Genomic DNA, 22709 nt, shown 5'->3' on the forward strand with positions numbered 1-22709 from the left:
ATTTCACATCTAAACATTACTCTTGTTTAGACATTGCACTTACTATTTATTCAACCAAGTTCTGTATTGACTCAAACTTTATTATTGTTTTGTAGAAACCTGGCAAGGATAACAACCCTCCACAGTTTAACTATGGGGAGTTAGCATATGCGCACACGTCGCCTTTCCTGGGGAATCTGTACCCGGGGCAATGCATCCAGGCTTTTGAAAATCACATGTTTAGAGCCCCGATCTTTGAACATGATCTCCCGTCAACAGACTTCCTCATCATTCGCACCAGACAGCAGTAAGGCAGCTACTCTATTATGTGTATGCTTAAACAAAAGTAATGTTTGTCCCTTTTGTAATGTGTCATGTATGAAAATTTATCACTCTGATCTATCTGTCATGGTTTGAGCTTCATTCAGTTTTGTTAAGAACCCAGAATGAGCCCATCAGTTATTAAGGTGTACATTTATGCAGACATTAGTATCATTGTTATTATGGGTTTGTTACTCATGCACTTTGATCTGAAATGCAGATACATCTATGTAGTATGTTGAGGTTGTAGTATTAAGTTGCTGTGGGTCATAGTCTCTAATACGCTGATCTCTGGAACGACTGCCAACAACTTAGAGAGGTATTGAAATGTAAGCTAAAAGACAGACCTGTCAAACATCTCACCTACGTGAGCATCTAATAGGGCATGATAAACTACTCTTATGGAGAACTTCTTTTCGGGCCTTTCTACATGTTGAACTTCAGCTTTTTTGACATTATATGTTTAATAAGCACTCTTTTACTTTTGTTTAAAATTTATAACCCTTCTTAAAAAGAGAGACGTTTATGGCAGTCACTCTTTCTCTGGGTCCACGGGTCCGATTTACCTGATCTTTTCGTTTTTTTTTTTACCCCAGCTTCTTCATTAGAGAAGTTAATAATATCTTCACTGTGGGTCAGCTGTGTCCATTATATGAGGTCCCAGGACCAAACTCAAAGAGGGCCAACAACTTCATTAGGGATTTTCTTCAGGTATTGTAACAAATACGCCATTTCATTGTTAACAGGCAGATGTTTGTGGACTCACCAGAGAATATGCCTTTCTTTTGTTAGGAATATTATCTGATAATTGCAGGGTTCATAGCGAGTTTGAAGCTCTGGTAGTTAATGGCTCATGACTGTCTTTTCTATGTGGCCGATGATGATTTGCGTGGTTTTATTTTTCATCAGTACACATTTCTGAGTCAGTTACATTAATTTTGAACAAAATACCCATCATTAAAGAGTTTGTATTGGAGATTTTGGGCTAAGAATCCATCGTCGCTAATCAAATTAAAGTTTTTGTATTTACCAAAAGTAGGTCCATAATACCTGTACTACTGTATTTACAGTAGAAAAAAGAATTTAAAGTGATTTTAAAGTTTGAAAAAGTTACAGTTCGACCAGTTTTGAAAGGTAACATGTGCCCAGCTGAGGCTGATGTTTTGTGACAAGTAATTATTCGAAGTGTTATATAATAACATTGAAAGTGTGATTAGATTTGTGCTGAACAAATTTTTGCTTAAAATCACTGATATAGTATCTTTAAGTGCTGAAATATTTAAACAATTTTCTTCAGGTATTCATCTATAGGTTGTTTTGGAAAAGTAAAGATAATCCACGGCGTATAAAGATGGATGATATTAAGAAGGCATTTCCGTCCCATTCAGAAAGCAGTATTAGAAAGAGGCTGAAGCTGTGTGCTGACTTCAAGAGAACTGGTGAATAAAAAGTTTTACATATTTTTCTTTTGAAATAACATAATCAGGTAGTTTTTTGAAATCTTGAAAAAATTCTGGTTTTCTATGAACACCTACATGTATGAACATATACAGTTTTTATCATTCGCCTACTATTTAAGGATGTTGAAATGCTGTCAGAGGATATAGTGTATCAGAAAGTCCCAGAAATAGACTTTCCATTTGAAACAAGTTTTAATCTCTGGATAAGAATTGTTTCCTCTTGTTCAAGATGAACTCCAGAGCTTTTTAAGAAGATTTTCTGACCACAGTTGTTGTTACTGAGACTGGTTTTTACAGGTATGGACTCTAACTGGTGGGTGCTGAAGCCAGACTTCAGATTGCCCACCGAGGAGGAGATGAGGGCGATGGTCTCCCCTGAACAGTGTTGTGCCTACTATAGTATGCTGGCTGCAGAGCAGAGGCTGAAGGTATGGCACAAAAGTGTGTCGAAAGTAGGAGCTGCTACTGCAGCATGATGGTTGTATGGCGAAAGCTCATGATAAATGATACACAGAGCGTTAAATTATAAATCCGGGAAGTTTTAAAGCTGAAATAATATGATAAATATATCTAAAAAAGAAATTTTGATAAATATTTACCTTATTTTGCAGGAAGTTATAACACCATTTTGGAGTCATTGTTTATGCAACTGTGGTATTAAAAATATGTGCGTCCCATGATCCTTACTGAATGACTGTCTTTTCAGGATGCTGGGTATGGGGAGAAGTCATTATTTGCTCCAGAGGATGACAATGAAGAAGAGACACAGATGAAGATAGATGATGAGGTGGGGAGCAGGTTGTTTGGCTGATTTATGTGAATTACCTGAGTATATATTATTTTACAGAATGACTGTGATATGTTTAATTATAACCAACAGACATCCTGTGAGACCATCACAGCCTGATTGCAGTGTTTCGTATTACCTCGCTAATTTATCAAAGTGGCACACTTGTCTGACCTGAATCTTGTGGATATTTTAAAAATATTTTTTATGGTGTCTTTTTATTCACCATACAGCTTTATATATTTAAAACCGTATTCCCTTGCTGTAGGTGCGGACAGCTCCGTGGAATACAACACGAGCTTATATCTCTGCCATGAAGGGGAAGTGCCTGCTGTCTCTGACAGGTGTGGCTGATCCCACAGGGTGTGGGGAGGGCTTCTCCTATGTCAAGGTGCCCAACAAACCCCAGCCTAAGGAGGACAACAAAGACACCCCTGTGAAGAGAACCGTGACGGGAACAGATGCCGATCTCCGCAGGCTTAACCTCAGAGATGCTAGAGGTTTCCTCAAGAAATTTGGTGTGCCAGAGTCTGAGGTGAATAGATTTCAAATTAATTTCCATGTTTGAAACCTATTGGAACACTTTGGTTTTGATATCATTGTTCAACCCATAGAAATTTGGTATGATGGAGTCAGTAATTGTGTAACTTTTCTCATAAACTTGTAATGTAATTAATATTTGTCTTCCACAGAGTGGTGTCTCATAAAAAAAAAGGTAATTGAAAAGTGTCACACATCACCATGGTATGGTTGTAAATACATTGCTCTGTGCACGTATGAGTTCTGTAAACCCGACCATTATAAAGTTATCTCATTACAGTTTGAAGTGACTTCCAATGATTCCTGCAGTTTTGTTTCATCGCTTACATTCTGTTGAAATACTGTATTTCACCTAAAGGTTAAAATTTTAAAGTCGTACATATTGCATGATTCTGATTGATTCTTCCAGTATATCGGATCACTTAAGAGTGTTTTGTGAAGTTTGATTAATTTTTTTACCAGAATAACCAAGTGCTGGCATCAGAATTATTGTTTACGGTTCTATATGTGGTTCAGAAAGTGAATTGTCACATTCCATACTTTAGGTGAAATAAAGTGTTTAAAAACAGATGATAAGTTAACTTAAAACTTCCCAAGTCTTTCTAAGTGTTTGTCATAACATGAATGTTTACTGTATTTATCAGATCAAGAAGTTGTCCAGGTGGGAAGTGATTGATGTGGTCAGAACTATGTCCACAGAACAGGCTAAAGCTGGGCAGGAAGGTAAGATTCTCCTACAGACTGACAGGGGCCTTCATGGCCTAGTGGTTACTGTGCTAGCACAGCACAATGACCCAATTCAAGGCCAGTTCATGCTGACTTCCACTTTGGTTGTATGTGGGAAGGTCAGCTAGAATCCTGTGGATGGTCTACGGTTTCCCAAGGGCTTTGCCTAGTTTCCACCCACCATAATGTTGGCTGCCATATAAGTGAAAAATTCTTCAGTAAGGCATAAAACCCCAATGAAGTAAATAGATAAATCGTACAGACTGGCCACAAAGTGTGTACTAGCTGTATCACCTGCTGTCATTTTCTGTGGGTCCTTCGTGACACCTTTGAAAGGTCTTACAGTGCAAGTTCACCGACGACCATTTTTGTTAAACCAGTAGTGTTTTGCAAATCAATCACTCCATTTTCCTTCACCCATAGAAGTGACTGCTATTTTATAAGTGCAATATTCTTGACTACAGCTTAACATGTATATCAATGGGGCATTGTAGACTCTTCCACAATGCACTGATGATGCATCAAAAATTATGTGAGAAAGCATCAATAAACTTTCTGCAGACGAAGGAACAAACTACTGTATCCATTATTTTTTTACAGGAATGAGCAAGTTTGCCCGAGGGAATCGCTTCTCTGTAGCAGAACATCAGGAGAGATACAAGGAAGAGTGTCAGAGGATATTCGACCTTCAGAACAAGTGAGTGTTACAGAGATAATTGGCTCTGCCACCTTTGTATTTGTTACAGCGCGGTGACTGAACGGTAAACTGACTACATATCATCAGTCTATTAAAACAGTTTTCAGACTTCTGTTTCAGAATTTTAAGAAATTAAAAGCTGTTCAACTTATACTAGTTGAGGTATGAAGATCATTCTGTATACATGTATATTAGATAGTAGGTTGAAATTATCTAAAAAGAATTAAAAAAACAACAAATATTTTTTCTTTTAAGTGCACTTTCATGCATGTTTGAGTGTCTTTATGATTACTCATTGCATCTAGCTGTTCCGGTTTGCATTGTTCAGCCGGAATAAATGAGTATTGCCTAAATATTGCGACATGAACAAAATGGTGTGTGTATACCTTTCGAATTTCATATATGTGATTATATGTAACATGGACATTGTGACGGGTTTTGACAGAGTGCTGTCCTCTAATGAAGTCCTCTCTACGGATGAGGATTCGAGTTCTGGTGAGGATTCTGAGTTTGAAGAGATGGGCAAAAACATAGAAAACATGCTGGCAAACAAGAAGACAAGTTCACAGGTAAAGGACAACTGGTTATGGTCAGTTAGAGGCTTTTAAAATGTTCATTCATGCAAAATTATCATTTGAATGTGTATACATGTAATTCAAATTTAGTGATGTTTGATGAACATTTGGCGAAAGAACAGTAATAAATTTGGATTTTGCCAGTGTCCGTGGTATATTCTCGCATTGCATTTTGCATGCATTGCCATGCTGTTCCTACGCTTTATGTTTAAGTGAACAGAAAGTCTGCCACTATATATACATAGAAAAAGGGATATAGGACACAGTTATCACAAAAAAATATGTCAAAAATTCTATAAAGTTTTGAAAGCCAAGAAGATGAAGTTCAGCATTGAGCGTCACCTGATAATTGGCTATCACTTCAAAAAACCTATTAGCTTTCGATTGTCAGTGTGGTTTCTTATAGGAGATAGACTGATGTTGATGCAATGAATCGGAATTGTGGTTAGTTTAAGTGTTGAAGTGATGCACTTGCATCACACATTTATGAGCAGGGAAGTGAAAATGTCTGCCCATGTCACAGTGCCTACGTGTTGGGCAGGAGACTGCAGTAACTTGTCGCAGTGAGTTGGCAAGAAAACCTCCTTGAGAGAGTCATTGCTTGAAGAAAAATACTGTGATGTTGCCTTATTTTTCCTTGGTAAAGTCAGCTTTTTTATGAAATATCTTCCCAAAATCTGCATGATGTCAGTACAGCCAGCTAGGCCTAATACTTACACCCATGCAGGTTACAGACGAAGAGCAGGACTGCTAAAAGATGGCCGTTGTGCCAACAAAGATCGTCCTGACCGAGCGCCAAACTAATAGAAACATTGACCCTTTGAAAACAGAACAGAGCTGAAAGTCTGGTTGCTTTATCAGGCGTTTTTGTTTGTATTTTTGTCATTACCGCACTGTTTAATAATGATGGTACAGGAGAGCTCCCAGGTTTTGTAACTTCACTCTAGATAGCTATAACATGGCAAAATGGTGTCACCAAATGAATGGCTAGGTGCTGATGATTCTTTGCTATTTATTTTGTCGATAAGTGGTGTAGAATTTTAAAAATATTTTTAGAACATTTCTGGAATATTACTTTATTAATTAATTCAGATTTAGTGGCTGACTTCAAGTTCACGTAAAGTTCATATCTCAAGCTATTATATTATAAAAGATGAAGAAATTGTTTCCAAGGTGCCCTTTCTTTGGATGCAGTCATTCAGGAACTCTGGGTTTGTTATGTTGCAATTTATAAGTGATGTTGGATGTGTATATTTAGTTGTAATCAACAATCACATTCATGTTCTTGTGTTGTTGTGCCAGCGTGTATTATAACATGTGTTGTTGTTGTTGATGTAGTTGAGTTTAGAGAAGGAAGAAGCTGAGAGAAGAGAACTACAGAAGATGTTGATGGGAGAAGATACGGGTAAAGACAAAGACAAAAAAGGAGGCAAAGGGGGAATCCCTGTTAAGGATGACGACGCACTGGCTCTCGGGGGAACGGTAAGAATAACTACCTTAATCCCTCAACATTTTCATATTTGAAAGAGCAACTTTCAGTGCAATTTATGTACTTTTTTGTTTGATTTTGAAGACAAAGCTACATACAAAAAGTATCATTTTACCAGTGTACACAAGTTAATGCCCTCAGGACATGCTTAAATAGACATCTTGCAAACATGCGAAAAGGTTGAAGAATCACTCTAGTTCTATTTGTGAACCAAAGTCAAAGAATAACTGTTATTATAGATCTGTTTGTGAGCAGAGATTGGCAGGATTTTTTGGTTCAGCCTTCGATATTAACTCCAGGAGAAATTTACAGGATCAATTATATAGTCACTTATAAAATTGCAATTAAATTCAGCATAGGTAACTTTTTGCCAGATTTATGACCAGTGTTTTGAATAGCCTACTTGTGAGCTAGTGTAAAGATCAGGCAGAAAGTCTTGGTTGAATAATCTGTAGGACAAGACAAAGTAAATGTGACCATCAGTAAGATTATGGGAAAGACTGTGATGTAAGTATTGTGGCCTGTTTTAGTATGAATATGAAAGTTAACCATGTTCCTTTTCAGGGTGGCAAGATTTTGAAGATCACTCGAACATTCATGAACGAGAGTGGAAAAGTGTACACAAGGGTGGAGATTGTGAGGAAGCCTGTTATCATTGACACCTATGTGAGAATCAGGCAGACAAAGGACCCTAACTTTATGTGAGTCTTTGGCAGTGCACACATGTTTCACTTGATGGAAGTTCAGGCATTCACTCTGCTGTAGTTCCTGCGTTCTTTTGAATATAAAAACATTCTACTTTTGACATTGTCTGCTACTCAGCTTAATTTCTATTCAGTTTAAAATATGTCATAGTGACCAGAACAGTTTTGCTTGGCACTTGTCACAGGTTCAGAAAGTTTGGAAACTTTAAGCATCATATGGTTCTCGTGAAATATGTAGCTTGTGAAAGTCAGTTCTGTCCATAAACTCTTGTAGTTCTGCAATTATTATTATTCTTATTATCATCATAATAACTATAATTTTACAGTTATTTTTACCGATAGACACTTCCAGTTATTCTGTGTACTACAGTATCTGACTTCCTAAATTGTTGTTGTTATTTCAGAAAACAGTTTGCTACTCTGGATGAGCAGCAAAAGGAAGAGATGAAGAGAGAAAGGAGGAGGTGATTTTTGTAGATCTATTAATTATCTAAGCCTTTCTTACCTTTCGTAGAGGCTTTAGCCGAGAGTGTCTGTGAACACACTACAGTCATACAGTTAAGCTGTTTATTGAAGAGAAGTTAAGATGTTAGAATAAATGTGAGAAGTATGAAAATGCATACAATCATGTGTGGTATGCATACTGTTGACGTTAAATTGTAACTGCTTTGTGGTATTGTTCTTTTTCCCCTCCATCCAAACAGAAAGGAAAGTGTGACAGGAAAACTATACATCCTGCACTATTAAGTAAACCTTTGTGTAACCAGTTCCTAGAGTAAGTACAGAAATCTTCATATTAAACGTATGAGTTTAGTGCATATACAATAGTATTCTACTTTAAACACTGCTCAGAAAAGGTCAGATTGATCAGCTTTGGGTAACTTTTCTAATAAAATTAACATGAAATACAAAAATAACGTGGGGCAAATTATCAACCTATAATACTGTGGATTCATGTGCACAGGCTACAGGAGCAACTACGAAGAATCAAACGGAACCAGGAAAGGGAAAAGTTTGCTCCACCTCCTCCAAAGAAAAAGAAGAAAAAAGAAACTCCATCGGTAAAGGTACGCCAGTCTCAGGTACTGCGAGGGTGAACTATAGTAACGAGGGTGTGGGGTCAGGATTAGGGGTGTAAGCAGTCTGGCTGAATGGAAGAACAGGACATTCTAAAGGAGTGAGGAAAGCCTACAAGGGCTACATTTTCCTCTGTGTCCACAGTGATCAGGAGATATCCAAGGATCAGCAGTACTTCTGGTTTAATGTTAATTACCTTTAATAATTTCCATTACATAGAAAGTGATCAGTACTTCTGGTTTGACATTACTCCCTGCCGTAATTCCTACACAACCTTCAACTCTGATAGTAAATTGCATGGGTTTTGCATGACGAGTGTAGCTGAGTGTTCTGTACTGTTGTTCTGTGGTGTTGACCCATGTGTTTGTGATCATGTATTCAGTGTGCTTTTGCATGACCATCATACATTCCTATAGCTGCTTACACCCTTAATGTGCTTGTCTTGTCCAGCTGATGACATGTAAGGTATACACCAGAACAGCAGCCATGTTGTTTAGTGATATACTTTACCAGACATTCGTATACCATTATTGTGGTAAATACCCTGAAATTCCACCCGTGACTAAGTCTTACCTGATTTGGAGAGCTCAGTTGATTTTAAGGTTTGTTTGAAGCTAGGATGATATCCTACTAGAAAAATGTAAATTTCAGCTCCAAAATTAATATTTTAGGACATTTGGTAGCCTCTAAAAATGCAGTTTTTGGGGAGAACATTTTAGGTTATTTACGGTATCAGTAACCGAGTTACAGCAGACATGGCTGTTTGAAAGTGGAAATGCTTTGTACCTTCCTATTCATCAGCTGAATATTAATATTACCCTGTATTTTAACAGTTTAGCAGAGTGCAAATATGTTAAAAACAGCTCTCTGCAAACTGGTGATTAAAAGCTGTGGTCACAATACGTCATAGTGATCAAGTTTGATTTGTTTATTTCATTTCTGTCTCTTTTACCCCATTTGTCTCACTTGTATGATGTTGGACAAGTTTTATTTTTTTTTTTTAGAAGACTGAGCTTATCAAACATGAACACATTGTGATGTGACTGCAGCTATTGATGAATGCATTGTATTTTTTCATCCTTTTTGACTGGTCCACTAGAGTAAAAGTCCTGAGTTATGTCAAACTCTGGTGTATGTCAACATTTGAAAAAGGTTGAGAATCTGCAATAATTCATTCAGTACACTGACTAATTTCTCCAGGATGGTTGTCCAGTCTTTTTCTCTTCTCATCGGGTGAGGTATCTCGCTAGAATGAAATTATCTGAGTTGACTTGGTCAACCATCCATCCAAATTCATCATGCCAATCATAGGACTGCTTTTTGCTTGCCAGGTGCTTGAAGTTTCACCTATAAAACACCATTCTGTGGAAACTGTGATCAAGAAAAGTGATAAGATGATGAATAATTACGCCAAATTACATCTAGATGTGATTTAATGTTAATCATATTTACACCATATTGATACAGCGGTTTGATTAGTTTGTGAAAAAAATTAGTTCCATGAAATTATAGGTGATTTACTTGGTGCAATGGTAAACTTCAAAAGGCAGCAAAAATCGCGCACAAAACTGGCAGCCAACGAAATTGCCTTTACTTAATGTACCTGCAAGTGAAATGTTGTCAGGATTTTAGCAACATGAATGAAACCACAATGATTTTGATGTATTACTTATATACAGTGTTTGGGTGTATATAGTCAGCTTGTAACGCCTTGATCTGTGACATGCCTATGCTTCAATCCCTAGGTGCTCACTGTGTGTTACATGTGGGTGGTGCTGTGCTGGTGCATGCTGTAAACTCTCCCAGGCAGACTCATTACATCCCCATTCTGTCTCACTCAGCCTCTCATCTACAGCTTCCCCAAGGGAATCAATATCTGTTTTTCTTTGCATAGTTTTGTTATCATATTCTGTTTCTGTATAAAGATTCCTGTCAGAGGTGCTTGGTAAATATTTATAAGCAGTTTATTTGGGAACATTGTGGAAATATATCTTAGATTTTGCATGAAAGTCTTTATCTGGAATGTGTTGGGTAGAAAGTCTAAACTTCTATTTGCCATTGCACAACATAGTTCTGGTAACATTACAACATAGTTCTGGTAATATTGAATGATTAAATGTGAAAATTTTGTGATTGCTAGTTTGATAGTGCTCACAGTGTCTCTGCATGTTTTGTCTCTGTTATTATCTGTCTACTAAGAATTAGCCTTTGGTTGAAAAGGAGCTTATAATTTGTATCTGAAGAATTTGAGTAGCTGGATTTTTTTGATTTTTTTTTTTTTTTAAATTTTATTAGTGGGATCAGGGAATGAACATTCTGGTCTAACCACCAGTCCATCAAAATAAACATGTTTATACCTCTCTTTTGAGCTTAATGTCTTACATGTAATTCAGTGGTATAGTGTAACAAAAGTTGATACATGTAATTATCAACACACACACACAAGAAAAGCAGTGTCTTGTTTCACATCTTGTGCTAACATACTCTCCCCAATTTTTCCCCCCATTATCAGTTAAAGTGTGGGGCATGTGGTCAGATTGGTCACATGAGGACTAACAAGGAGTGCCCACTGTATCACCGTGCCGGCCCAACCGCACCCGTCCAGGTAGCCATGACAGAGGAGCAGGAAGAGGAAGAAGAGATGGCCCTACCCACAGAGAACGATCTCATGAATATTGATGGCACCAAAATTAAACTCTCCAAGAGGGTCGTGGAACAGTAAGTTTGAAGATACTTTTGATAGATGCTTACGGAAGGGCAGATAGAATCTGTAAGGCATGAGAAAATAATGAAATTGCTATGAGCTACCTGTAAGTAAGAACTTGTAAACTTTCAAACCATTCAAGAGCTTTTTGACGAGTATATTTATTGCGATGTGACCACAGGCCGAAGGAAACATTCAGTATTAAACTTCATTATAGACCAGTCAGAATGTGTCTTGTTGTCTTGTTCTTTACAAGAAGATAGCCCAAGCGCTGGTCATTCTGTAGCTTGTACTTTATTGGTTACATAGTACCTCAGTGGTAGGATACGCAAATATATGATGTCAGTAATCGTCATCCCAATAAGAGGATATATGACACCATATATTATCATATCACTGAGTCACCATGTAGCGACTTTATCCTACAAAGACCTATCAATTTAGTGCATAAGTATAAGGTGAATCACTTCAACGATGTGACCAACCTTGGACCCTAACAAAGTGAGATAACCTACTCAGCAGACACATTTGATGTTGTCTGCAGGATGTGGGATAAATTTGAGTACTCTGTCACTGATACACCAGGTTACGAAATTATCTTGCAAAGACCTATCAGTTCAGTGAATATATAAGTGAATGTGACCATTGTTTAACCCCAACAAAGAGAAATGACCTACTCAGCAGACACATTTGACATAGTCTGCAGGATTCAAGAATATATCTGTACCCTATGTGACCGTTGTTGTTCAGTGAAAAGCAGAGTATTTTGTCTGATGCAGGATAAAGGTAGTTACGTGTATGGGTGTCTTGTCAAGTGCCTGACATGGTACTAACTGTGATATTGTGATAATACTATTCAAGTTACAGTGAAATTTTAGTGTCATTCGTTTAACTGTCATTGCTGTCTTTTTTTAACACAGCCATGAGATGATCCGCCGGCAGTCCTTGGTGCTGAAGTTCCCTAAACAGGCCATGGAGACCAAGAGAAGGCGGCGAGCTGGCACTGTCATACACTGTGACTACCTCAAGGTGAGTGGGTAAAACATAGTGGAAGAATGTCATACAGGTATAATGCAATAGAGCTATATATATATATATATATGCTTACATACCATTGATTCAGGGAATCACTTATTTATTTATTTATTTATTTGATTGGTATTTTACGCTGTACTCAAGAATATTTCACTTATACGACAGCAGCCAGCATTATGGTGGGAATTAACTGGGCAGAGCAATGCATTATTTTTGAATAATACATAAGTGAAATACTTCAGTTATCTAAGATGGAATTATGTACTGAAAGTGAAAAGAAAACACATTTTTTGAAGTTTCTCCAATACTTCACATCTACTCTATGAGTAAGAAATATCAATAAGTTTAGTTTTGTTACCTGCTGTTTTCAGAGACCCAGTCAGTCCTCTAACCGCAGAAGAACTGACCCAGTGGTCACCCTGTCCAGTATCTTTGAAGGCATCCTGAATGAGATGCGGGATCTGCCCAATGTAAGTCATAACTCTATGTGTTTGTTGTTGTTATTGTGTTGTTGGTCAGTACAAGGTAGTCATCATTAACAGATAATTTTTTCAGCAAAGACTCTTCCCTATGTTGGCATTTGTGGTGTTTTGGCGTTTTAAGTCCCCATAAAGTTCATGTTTGCTGTTTTTTTTTTATGTACAAAAAAAATGTTTTGTGAAGTGTGTCCCATTGTTGTTTAGCTTATTTTACCCCCCAAAATTTAAGCTGATCATAATAAAAAAAAAAAAAAGAGAGAGAGATCCTCTTTTTGAAAATAGTGCATTATTCTTCCTTGCAGACTCAACCATTCCTGTTTCCAGTCAATGCTAAGGCTGTACCAGACTACTACAAGATCGTGAAGGAACCTATGGACCTCCAGACTCTCAGAGAGGTAAATCGCTTAGGAGGAAAGCAGCCCCTTCTAACTGGTTCATCCTATAGATTAAATTTCGATGAACTCCCATCACTGTTGGCCATGTGCTCGAAACAAAGCTCTTACACTGCTTGACCACTGAGGGTGTGTGCGGTAATCTGCCTGCTGTACATGATTCATCCAGTACAATAAATTTCAATGAATTTTCATCACCATCCTTGGCCAAGTGCTCTAAAGTGCCACAGTTCTTGACCAATGAGGGTGTGTTTTCAAATTCAGCTCCTACAAACCCTGATACAACTTTATCCCGTAAAGTAAAAAAAAAAAAAAAATTGGCAGAGAAAATTTGCCATTTAGTGAAAACTAATTTGTTTAAATCACTTACCAATGGCTGACCTTTTTTTGTGAAATATACAAATGCTCACACAATTAATGGTTGCTAATATTTTTTCCATAATGTATTGTTTTTCCAAATACATAAATCTAAGTCTGTTCAATTTGTGGTTGTATTGTCACTAAATGCTGCTTTCTTGGGCAGTTGTGACTTTCACTCTCGGAAAAAGTTTATTTGCAGAGCTTTGGGTGTTTGTCATTTAGAAAAGCTAATTTGTTTACATCACTTACAGGGCCTTAGGAGTAAAAAGTATAGATCCAGAGAGGACTTCCTATTGGATGTAAATCGGATTGTTCAGAACAGTAAGATATATAATGGTAGGTCTTTCAAGGTGTCAATAGGACTCGTCGTTTTACACGTGAAAATGTGATTGAACTTTACTCATTAAGAAATTGTTTGTATGAAAACAAGTAATTCTGAATTCCATCTTTTTTTTAAAGAGCCACTACAGTGTCAAGACTTGTGTGTTCTTAAAGAGACATACCAAAAGAAATTCAGAATTTTGGAGTTGATTCAGCTAAATGCAAAAATGAGTTGCATTTGACTCCTAGCTGAACCTCCTCTCTGTATTTTCTAAAAAGTGTCAATCGATAATTAGAAGGGGAAATCTGTCTCTGGCCTAAACTATCCGCCCGACGAGATAACATGCAAATGAAGAAGTGCAAAGATTATCACAATGCCACGTTCGCTTGTGGATTTCACATGTAAACAATATGATAGGTTGAAAGCGAATTATAAGTTTAGTAAACCTAATTCGATCTTCTTTTCTATCTGTTTTATAAAATATTTTTTATATTTTATGTGTCAGAAGACATCTGAAAGTCTCAACTTTATATAGATGATGTCTAAAATAACAGCACAAATTTTTCGATGTCGGTGATGCCCCTTTAAATGCAGGGTTAATTGATAAGAATTGAGTCTGAATTGCTCTCCTAAATTATAAAAAATTGCATTGCATTAAAAATAGTGTTGTTAGTTAGTTTTCTGTCGTTAAAATTCGGCCTGGTGTGATGTCATACAAGAACACTTTTCATCACCCATAGCTCACGTATAGCCCCAAATGACATCGTACTTACAAACGCGCAATGACGTCCTACTTACAAACATGCATGATGCCATTCCAGCCTGATGCATCATCACATCTTATCACGTCACATGAAGAAAATCTTACTGAAGAAGATTTTGTTTTTGAGCACTTTTCACTCATAGTGTTATTTATCATAAATCTTTTTGAACTGAGGTGTTAACTCTGTTCCTTAGAGTATCCTTCACATCATTGTAATACTTCTGCCTTGTTTTGCTTGAGACTGAAGTACCGCTTTAAAGCTTTTTTTTTAACTAGAAATTTGCACGTGACTTACTTCAGGTGTAACTATTTCACCAAGATATCCGTGACTTTATTATCCATGTATATTTTTGTTATGTTTTCAAATGTTAGGAGGGAAGCACCTGATAACACTAGCAGCTCAGTCAATGTTGGACATGTGCCTGAAGAGATTTGCTGAGGTAGGTTCTAGTGGTATAATAATCATCACCATGATATCAAGGCACGTTCTCCACCAGCTCATGCTGGCATTCTCTCCGGTCATAAGTGGGAAGGTCTGTCAGCTACCTGCGGATGGTCATGGGTTTGCCTCCGACCATAATGCTGGCTGCCATCGTATAAGAGAAGTATTCTTGAGTACGGCATAGAACACCAATGAAATAAATAAATGAACGTTCTCCACATCAGTAGGGGTACGTCTTGGTTTTGTTTAAGCTTACTGTTCAGAATCGTCATGTGATTTTTTTATTTATTTATTTTCTTTGGTTGGTGTTTTACACCATACTCAAGAATATTTCACTTATACGACGGCGACGAGCATTATGGTGGGTGGAAACCAAGGAGAGCCCGGTGAAAAACCCACAACCATCTACAGGTTGTCCTTGTAAGTCCATCAGTTTGGAGACAGAAAGAATTTCCGTGACACTGTTTATCATAGACGAGCTTCTGGTAGTAATAAAGGGTTGCTTGTGGCTATAAGTTATGGGATGTGTCAGATACCTGGCAAACAGCTACGGTTTTCTCCAATTTTCTTCATCCCAAACACCTGTTTGATTGACGTCGTTAGTGAATGAAAGAATTTTGAGTAGGGTATTAAACTAAAACAAATAATTTCTGTAAGTTGATATTTTTTCCAATTAGATGTGTCTGGCCAATGATTGTTTCGTTTTTTTTGAGAATGAATTAACATTTTAAGATGCAAAATTTGACATGTGTCTGTGATTGCATTTTCATTTACAGAAAGAAGAAAAACTAATGCGCTTGGAAAAAGCCATTAACCCTCTGTTGGACGATAATGATCAGGTGGCATTCTCGTTCATACTGGAGACAATTCTCACAGAGAAGATGAAGACTGTGGAAAATGTAAGATATTCATTGTTTGATTATTGAATGAAATATGATGAAATTATTTGCTGGAAAGAGAAACTGACATTAATTTCTTAATCTTTTTAGTGCCATTTTCTTTTGGCAATATCTTCTGTAAGATTTTAATACCTACTGTCTGATTCAGCTTAAATATTACAATTTTTACTATTATGAACATCACTTTCATGATATAAATGAAAAAAGTTGATGTTAAACACCAATCAAATAACTAAAAATATGCCAAAGGTGAAAGATAATTTTTCATTTTCAATCTTCCTTCAGTCTTGGCCGTTCCATCAGCCTGTCAACAAGAAGTTTGTAAAGGACTATTACACATGTATCAAACAGCCCATGGATCTGGGAACATTACTGAAGGTAAGTGACCGGCCCTGATAGCACATTTGGTAGAGCGCCCGCTTCAGGAGCAGTAGGTCCAGGGTCAATCCTTTTTGGAGTCACACCTAAGACCTTAAAAGAGGAAGTTGTAACTTCCTCTCTTGGCATTCAGCAAGAACAGGGTAGTGCAACGACTGGGTGACCCGTATCAGTATAATGGCTCGGGCGGGGCATCTTACTTGCCTTTGGTAAGGCGTCTCAGTTAGCCGCAATAGATAAAAGAGCAGTGGAAATCTGTCCTGCAACAAGGAGGCACATCACATGCCCTATAAAGGATTCGTTCATCGTCATATGACTGAAAAATTGTTAAGTACGACGTTAAACCCCAAGCACTTCAGTAGTATGAGGGGCTTGAAACCTGTTTGTATAAACAAAAACTGATATTCATTTTGGGTTTTCTATAGAAATTGAAGAATGGTATGGACTTCTTCTTCTTGTAAAATCATGAAGTTGTCTGCATTAGCAACCCTTGTAACTGAATACTGAGTGGATTATTAGTATCATTTAGATTCCAGTCTAGTAGAAATTGTGACTTGACGGAGACTCAGAATTACAACAGTGGGTGTCTAGATGCACTCTTGTGTCAGCTTGTTCGCTAGGTTTCTGGTATTGTTGTTTGATCTGAATATGTTGGATGACTTGCTGTTTGCAGAATGTGTGCAGCCATAAGTACCACACCCGTGAACAGTTCATGGCAGATGTGGAGCTGATCTATAAGAACTCCGCCCAGTACAATGGGCCTGATGGGGCTCTCACCCAGACGGCCAAGAGGATTGTAGATGTGTGCCGGGAGACCCTACAGGAGGTGAGTCCTGATGGTGGAGTGAAGTTAGTTTGCCGGAGGGCTGGGGCACAAGACAGTGTGAACTACATAACTTTGACTACTGTATTTCACAGGCATGTAAAAATGCACTTTCAGAAGCACATAAATGCCTTAAAGTGATATATTTGATGCCAACACCTATGTTTTTGGGATAAGAAATCGGTCAAAATGTGTCGCTTGATAAATGCTAGAACATTATGACACGTATATAACACAATATACCACATGTTATATGAAAGAGGAGGTGGAACTACAAGTTTCCATCCAGATCAAGTAAGCTGTTTGCTTCAGATATTCACAGAAAATATCACCCTTTGAGGAAGATCATAGTATGATGCTCACCTTTGACGTATTTATTGTGGAGTTCATGTCAGGATTGTTTCATATTGATTGGTTGTAATCAATTCGTGATTTGAAATCAAGGACCCCTTTTCGTGATGAGTCCTATAGTTTTTTTAAACGTATTTCAGGTGGCACATTTTGCTTTATTCTGATTGATGAAAATACCTTGCAGGGCCACTTAAGAATTTTTTGTGATATTTGATTCATTTTTTTAGTGTTGGTATCATGAGTATCATTTTCAGACCTTCTTATGAAAGTGCCTTTTACATAACAAACTTGAGGTGAAATACATTATTAAAGGTAAGTTCAGGTTACAAGTACACATTTGTAACAGTTGTGTTAAGTATCACAAAGAAATTCATTTGTTAGAGAATGCTGTTTCACGTGGTACAATATATTGGTCTACATTGTAACGGAATGGTGTGTATATTTGTTGCTTTGTGACATTTTTAACATGTATTTCATTCATTTCTGCATTACAGAACGATGAGACATTAACAACACTGGAGAAAGATATTAAGGCTGCCCAGGAGGCGGCCTTGGACGCCGTGGAAACGGACAGTGTCATGACTGGCACCTCTCTCAACTATGATGATAGCTTCTTAGGTATGGTAGAGAATTGCAGTGATGCAGCGTTTTTAATGTCATTTATAGTATACAGGTTTTCCATACATGTATCTGCATTCTGTCAACTTCTTTCCATACATTAAAGACTCCCACCTTTGGTTTCCGGACCAAAATGATTTTTATTTGTTTTTTAGATAGGAGTCAAAATTTTGGATGAGAAGTTTGTTATTTGACTATAGGTCCGTAATCGTACTCTGAACATTTATTATTTATTTATTTATTTGATTGGTGTTTTATGCCGTGTTCAAGAATATTTCACTTATACGACGGTGGCCAGCATTATGGTGGGAGGAAACCGGGCAGAGCCCGGGGGAAACCCACAACCATCCGCAGGTTGCTGCGGGACCTTCACACTTATGGCCGGAGAGGAAGCCAGCTTGAGCTGGACTTGAACTCACAGCGACCGCATTGTTGAAAGGCTTCTGGGTCATTACGCTGCGCTAGCGCGCTAACCGACTGAGCCATGGAGGCCCCCTACTCTGAACATAGGACACATGGTATTTTTTAATGAGTGTGAAGGTCAGTCGTACTCACCACAGATGATCTGCTTCTGACCAGTGACACTGCCGGCTTGAGTCCAACTCTTGCTGGTTGGGCTTCCAACTCTTGCTGGTTGGGCTTACAACCGATGCTGCAGTTTTGTGGTTTACTCTGGGAACTCTGGTTTCCATAAAATGACTTAAAATTCTTTAGTACAGTGTTAAACACCAGTGTAAATAAACAAATACAAGAAGTAAGTAAACAAATGCTTGAGGGAACAGTTACAGTCAATAAAGGATGTGCAACACACTGGTCATGGTGTGTGTGACAATGTTTTGTAGGTATGGACAATGAGAGTCTGGGCAGCATGTCCAATGCTAACATCACCATCAATGAAGGCACAGCTGATGGCACTGGGGAGAAGGACTCGTTTGAACAACAGAGCAGCCGATTGGTAAGATAATGTGAATGAACTAAAATTAACTTGATCCTTTAATTTTGGATATGAAACCTGTTTCGCAAGCCTTTCTCACTGTGTACATGTATATGCGAATGTCAGAAAAATGAAATCTTGATAGGTGTAAACTAAAAAATGTGAGGACATCCAAAGCTTTAAGTATGTACAAAAATATGTATGGAGTATGTTATATTTATGTTAAAATCACTGGAAGGAATTACAACAAAGGTAACACAATTTTGTGTCTCTGTAAACATGTGACTGATTGTTTGGCAGGAGGATGTGGAGTCTGACTTTGTAGATGTAGAAGCTTTTGATGACAACGCCATGGATATGACATTCAGCCAAAGGAGGAGAGTTTCACAACAGGTATGGTTATTTTGTGAAATGTCAGACCAGGTGCATCCAAATGTGACAGTTGCCTTTTGGTTAGAATGTGTGTCTTGTTTTTGCTGATGTTTTCTCGTTTAGGACATAAATGTACTAACATGTGAGAAGTTGTACTTGTTAAGTCTTCAATTGGTGCTCAGGATTTATGTGTGTGGACAGAGTGGGGAGTTTGGAGTTCAAGCTCTTTTGTCGTTAAAGGTAAAAAATGACCCTACATGTGACTTGTTAAATATGTGAGGCAGCCATTGACATTAATTTACCTAACACCTGTTTCACTGTGTTCCAGGGGAACAAATAACTCCTCTTTTTTCTAAGAACCGGTCAAATGACTGAAAAATTGTAAAGTACATGTACCACGTAAAAAACCCAAGCATTCATCAGTCATTCTGAGAACTGCTTGACTTCACAAATGTTCAACTGCTCAGTTTTCTCCATTGTTTGTCTATTTAAAATTGCTTAAAATTATTTGTGGCCGGTGTACATGTGTGTTACATGTTGTAATTCTTCATGTATGTTCTGAAGGCATTATTCTTTGTTGACTGATAAAATTATACCTTTTGTGAAACCCTGCCCAGTACCATGTAGTTTTGTCTCCAAAATTAAGTCAAAAATGTGCATAAATTGCACTGATAGTTGCTCTTTCATATGCAAAAAGGTTGAGAAATTAATGTACATTTGGTATATGATGTCACTAATTTGTTGCAGAGTTGCAGAGTCATCCTGCAACTAAATTCTGATGGTAAAACTTTTAAAATATTGCAGCTGTTGTTTGATGTTCTGGGTATGATAGTTTAGTTATATTCCTGTTTTTCCTCTTATTTCTGGCTGATGTACGTTAGATGTATATGATGTGACTACTATGTTTTGACAGTTGTCTCTGTCTAGACAGTTTATTTATTTGGCTGGTGTATGTTACAGCTGGATAGCTCTGGGCAGGATAATGATGAGCTGGCCAAAGATCTGCAGATTACTCCAGAAAACACAGACAATGAGAAGGAAGATGATGACGTCTTAGGTAATGTGACAACTTAAGAAAATCATGTTTGCGTGAAAACATGTGCTAGACGTTTTGTTTTAGGTGGTGTAAAACAGTAAAGGCAGGGTAAAACATTTAAATTTGTGGTGAAACAGTAAAGGCATGGTAAAACAGAACTACGGTGAAACAGTAAAGGTATGGTAAAATAGTTAAAGCTGTGGTAAAACAGTTAAAGCTATGGTAGAACACTTAAAGCTCTGGTGAAACAGTAAAGGTATGGTAAAAAAAGAACTATGGTGAAACAGTAAAGGTATAGTAAAACAGTTTAAGCTGTGGTGAAACAGTAACGGTATGATAAAACAGAACTATGGTGAAACAGTAAAGATATGGTAAAACAGTTAAAGCTATGGTAGAACAGTAAAAGATATGGTAAAACAGTTAAACAGTAAAAGCATGATAAAACGATGACTGAACTGTTGGTTACTGAGCTCCGTCATTAAAACGGTTGTTGTTTTTTTACTGTTAGGCAAGCTTAGTGAGAGCGGGGAGAGTGACATGGAGGAACAAGATGCGTCTGAGCAAATGGACTTCCAATCTGCCGTCAGTAACCTTAGCATGGATGAGACGTCCCAGGACTATAATATGACTGACGAGCAGTCATATTATGGCAGCGACGCGCCTCGTGCACCCTTCTCCATTCCTGCTCCGGACCAGGATGACGAGCAAAGCTTTGACCCCTCTGACTTCTTCATGAACAGCTCATTGGCTAACCAGGCCGCAGCAGAGGCCAATCAGCTGCAGGATGAGGAGGACAGTAATGCTGTCGGGGGTGCAGACATCAACAATGACCTGCAGGTGTCCGAGTCAGATGAGGAGAGCGATAATGACATGGGTGCTGCTGGTGATAACCAATCAGACGATGGCTTTGATATTGACGAGTTCCTTAAAGCCTGATGGTTTTCATTTACCATAACATTGGACAGGGAGTAGATAGGGTCTGATATCAACAGTATGAAAGTATGCATGTTGTAGGTATTTGGAGTTGTATTAAGGCCAGTTGTTCCATTCTGTTGAGCACTGACTGTTAGGTCAGATGTGTAACCACTGCCACATTTCTCATGCTTTATCATTAGCCTCACTGAAAGATGAATAAATGAATGTATAAAGTGAAAATTGACTTCATATTGGTGCAGATTATTGTATTAAGCATTGATGTTTGAACTGAAATGTACTTCTAGATAGGATTCCTAGTTTTCTTAGAGATACCTATTTATGGACAGTGTGAGTATGTGAAATATATGCTCAGAATGTATTATTTTTCATGCAAGTCACAGTTGTTATCCCCTGCTTAAGTTAGTCAGTTTTTGAGAAACGTTCTCAAGCAATGATATCGAATGGTAACGATTTCATGATCGACTAGTGATAAGTTAGTCGTCTTACGAGAAACGCTCTCATGCACTGTCAGATGTTAACCATTTCATGACCAGTGAGATCTTGTACTGCTCTGTTATTTATGTTGTAAATAGCAAATGTCCTGATTGTTTAACCATGTTATTCTTTATCAAATGAATAACATATCTTAGCTTCAGGAAGCCGGTGCTTGCAAGGATGTAAAATTACGTAGATGTCCATTAATCATCATTGTAAATACAGAACACGCATCATTGTGTACATTGTAGATAGGAAATCATGTCGCATTATGTTTTATTATTGTTACTCATATTAGAGATTCGCACATTCTGTTGTAACACCACAGTCAAAATGGCATAGCATTTGTCTTGTTGCAGCTTTGAATATTTTGCTAAAATTTATGCCTGTGTTAAATGAAAAGAACAGAGGTGTTATATTTTCCAAGGTGTGCCTGATTTGTTGAATCGATATGTATTGTTTTGTAGTTTGTAAGAACACTGATTGAAGTTATACATCTCTACGGATTTACAAAGTAAGTTGATCATGAATGTTTATGTCCTGATTTATAATTACATGTATGTATGTCTTTTACAGGACAGGGCCTACTTTCACAAATGTCCAAAATTCCAGTTCCTCAGAACTTTCATTTAGGCTACTTTGTAGATAATGTTGTCAGAGATGTACTACCATCAGTTATTAGAAAAGAAAAAGAAAGTTGATTTATGATGCTTTATTGTTTTGTCCCTGTTCGGAAAAGATTTATGGGCAAACATAGCTTATTTTTTGTGTTGTGGGGAACACTTCTTGGAAACAGCTCAGGTGCATGTTTGCCCTGCACAACCAAGTAAAGAGTTCTAATTTAAGAGGAGATAACTCCCTCTTTCCAAACAGGCCTGTAACTTGATGGATCCAAAAGCTACGCACGGCATTGTACTTTGTCTTAGTGTCCTCATGTAATGACTATGACCATCTGTATGATTCTATCATTGGGCAAGTGAATGACAACATCCACATGTTACACATCAAAACATTGTTGTTTCCATAGTAACCACAT

General features: G+C 37.6%; 1 protein-coding gene across 2 annotated transcripts in view; it reads left to right on the top strand.

Moving 5' to 3' along the window:
* Positions 1-21751, top strand: part of LOC135472292 (transcription initiation factor TFIID subunit 1-like) — a 34807-nt gene extending 13056 nt beyond the window's left edge. The window contains exons 17-43 of one of the 2 annotated variants that reach the window (XM_064751735.1): positions 96-286; positions 897-1011; positions 1598-1739; positions 2058-2188; positions 2467-2547; positions 2816-3082; positions 3732-3810; positions 4414-4510; positions 4956-5079; positions 6424-6567; positions 7139-7275; positions 7683-7742; positions 8243-8345; positions 10868-11073; positions 11980-12088; positions 12466-12564; positions 12876-12968; positions 13577-13661; positions 14783-14850; positions 15629-15751; positions 16037-16129; positions 16803-16955; positions 17798-17921; positions 18764-18876; positions 19156-19248; positions 20188-20284; positions 20772-21751. In XM_064751735.1, coding sequence (XP_064607805.1) covers positions 96-286; positions 897-1011; positions 1598-1739; positions 2058-2188; positions 2467-2547; positions 2816-3082; positions 3732-3810; positions 4414-4510; positions 4956-5079; positions 6424-6567; positions 7139-7275; positions 7683-7742; positions 8243-8345; positions 10868-11073; positions 11980-12088; positions 12466-12564; positions 12876-12968; positions 13577-13661; positions 14783-14850; positions 15629-15751; positions 16037-16129; positions 16803-16955; positions 17798-17921; positions 18764-18876; positions 19156-19248; positions 20188-20284; positions 20772-21199 — 3555 coding nt within the window. In that variant the 3' untranslated portion in view covers positions 21200-21751. Of the gene's footprint in view, positions 1-95; positions 287-896; positions 1012-1597; positions 1740-2057; positions 2189-2466; positions 2548-2815; positions 3083-3731; positions 3811-4413; positions 4511-4955; positions 5080-6423; positions 6568-7138; positions 7276-7682; positions 7743-8242; positions 8361-10867; positions 11074-11979; positions 12089-12465; positions 12565-12875; positions 12969-13576; positions 13662-14782; positions 14851-15628; positions 15752-16036; positions 16130-16802; positions 16956-17797; positions 17922-18763; positions 18877-19155; positions 19249-20187; positions 20285-20771 lie in introns of both variants that reach the window. The other variant, XM_064751734.1, reaches the window with a different exon arrangement.
* Positions 21752-22709: the final 958 nt, after the last annotated feature.

This window comes from Liolophura sinensis, chromosome 8, assembly GCF_032854445.1.
Source record: "Liolophura sinensis isolate JHLJ2023 chromosome 8, CUHK_Ljap_v2, whole genome shotgun sequence".
Taxonomy (NCBI): Eukaryota; Metazoa; Mollusca; class Polyplacophora; order Chitonida; family Chitonidae; genus Liolophura; species Liolophura sinensis.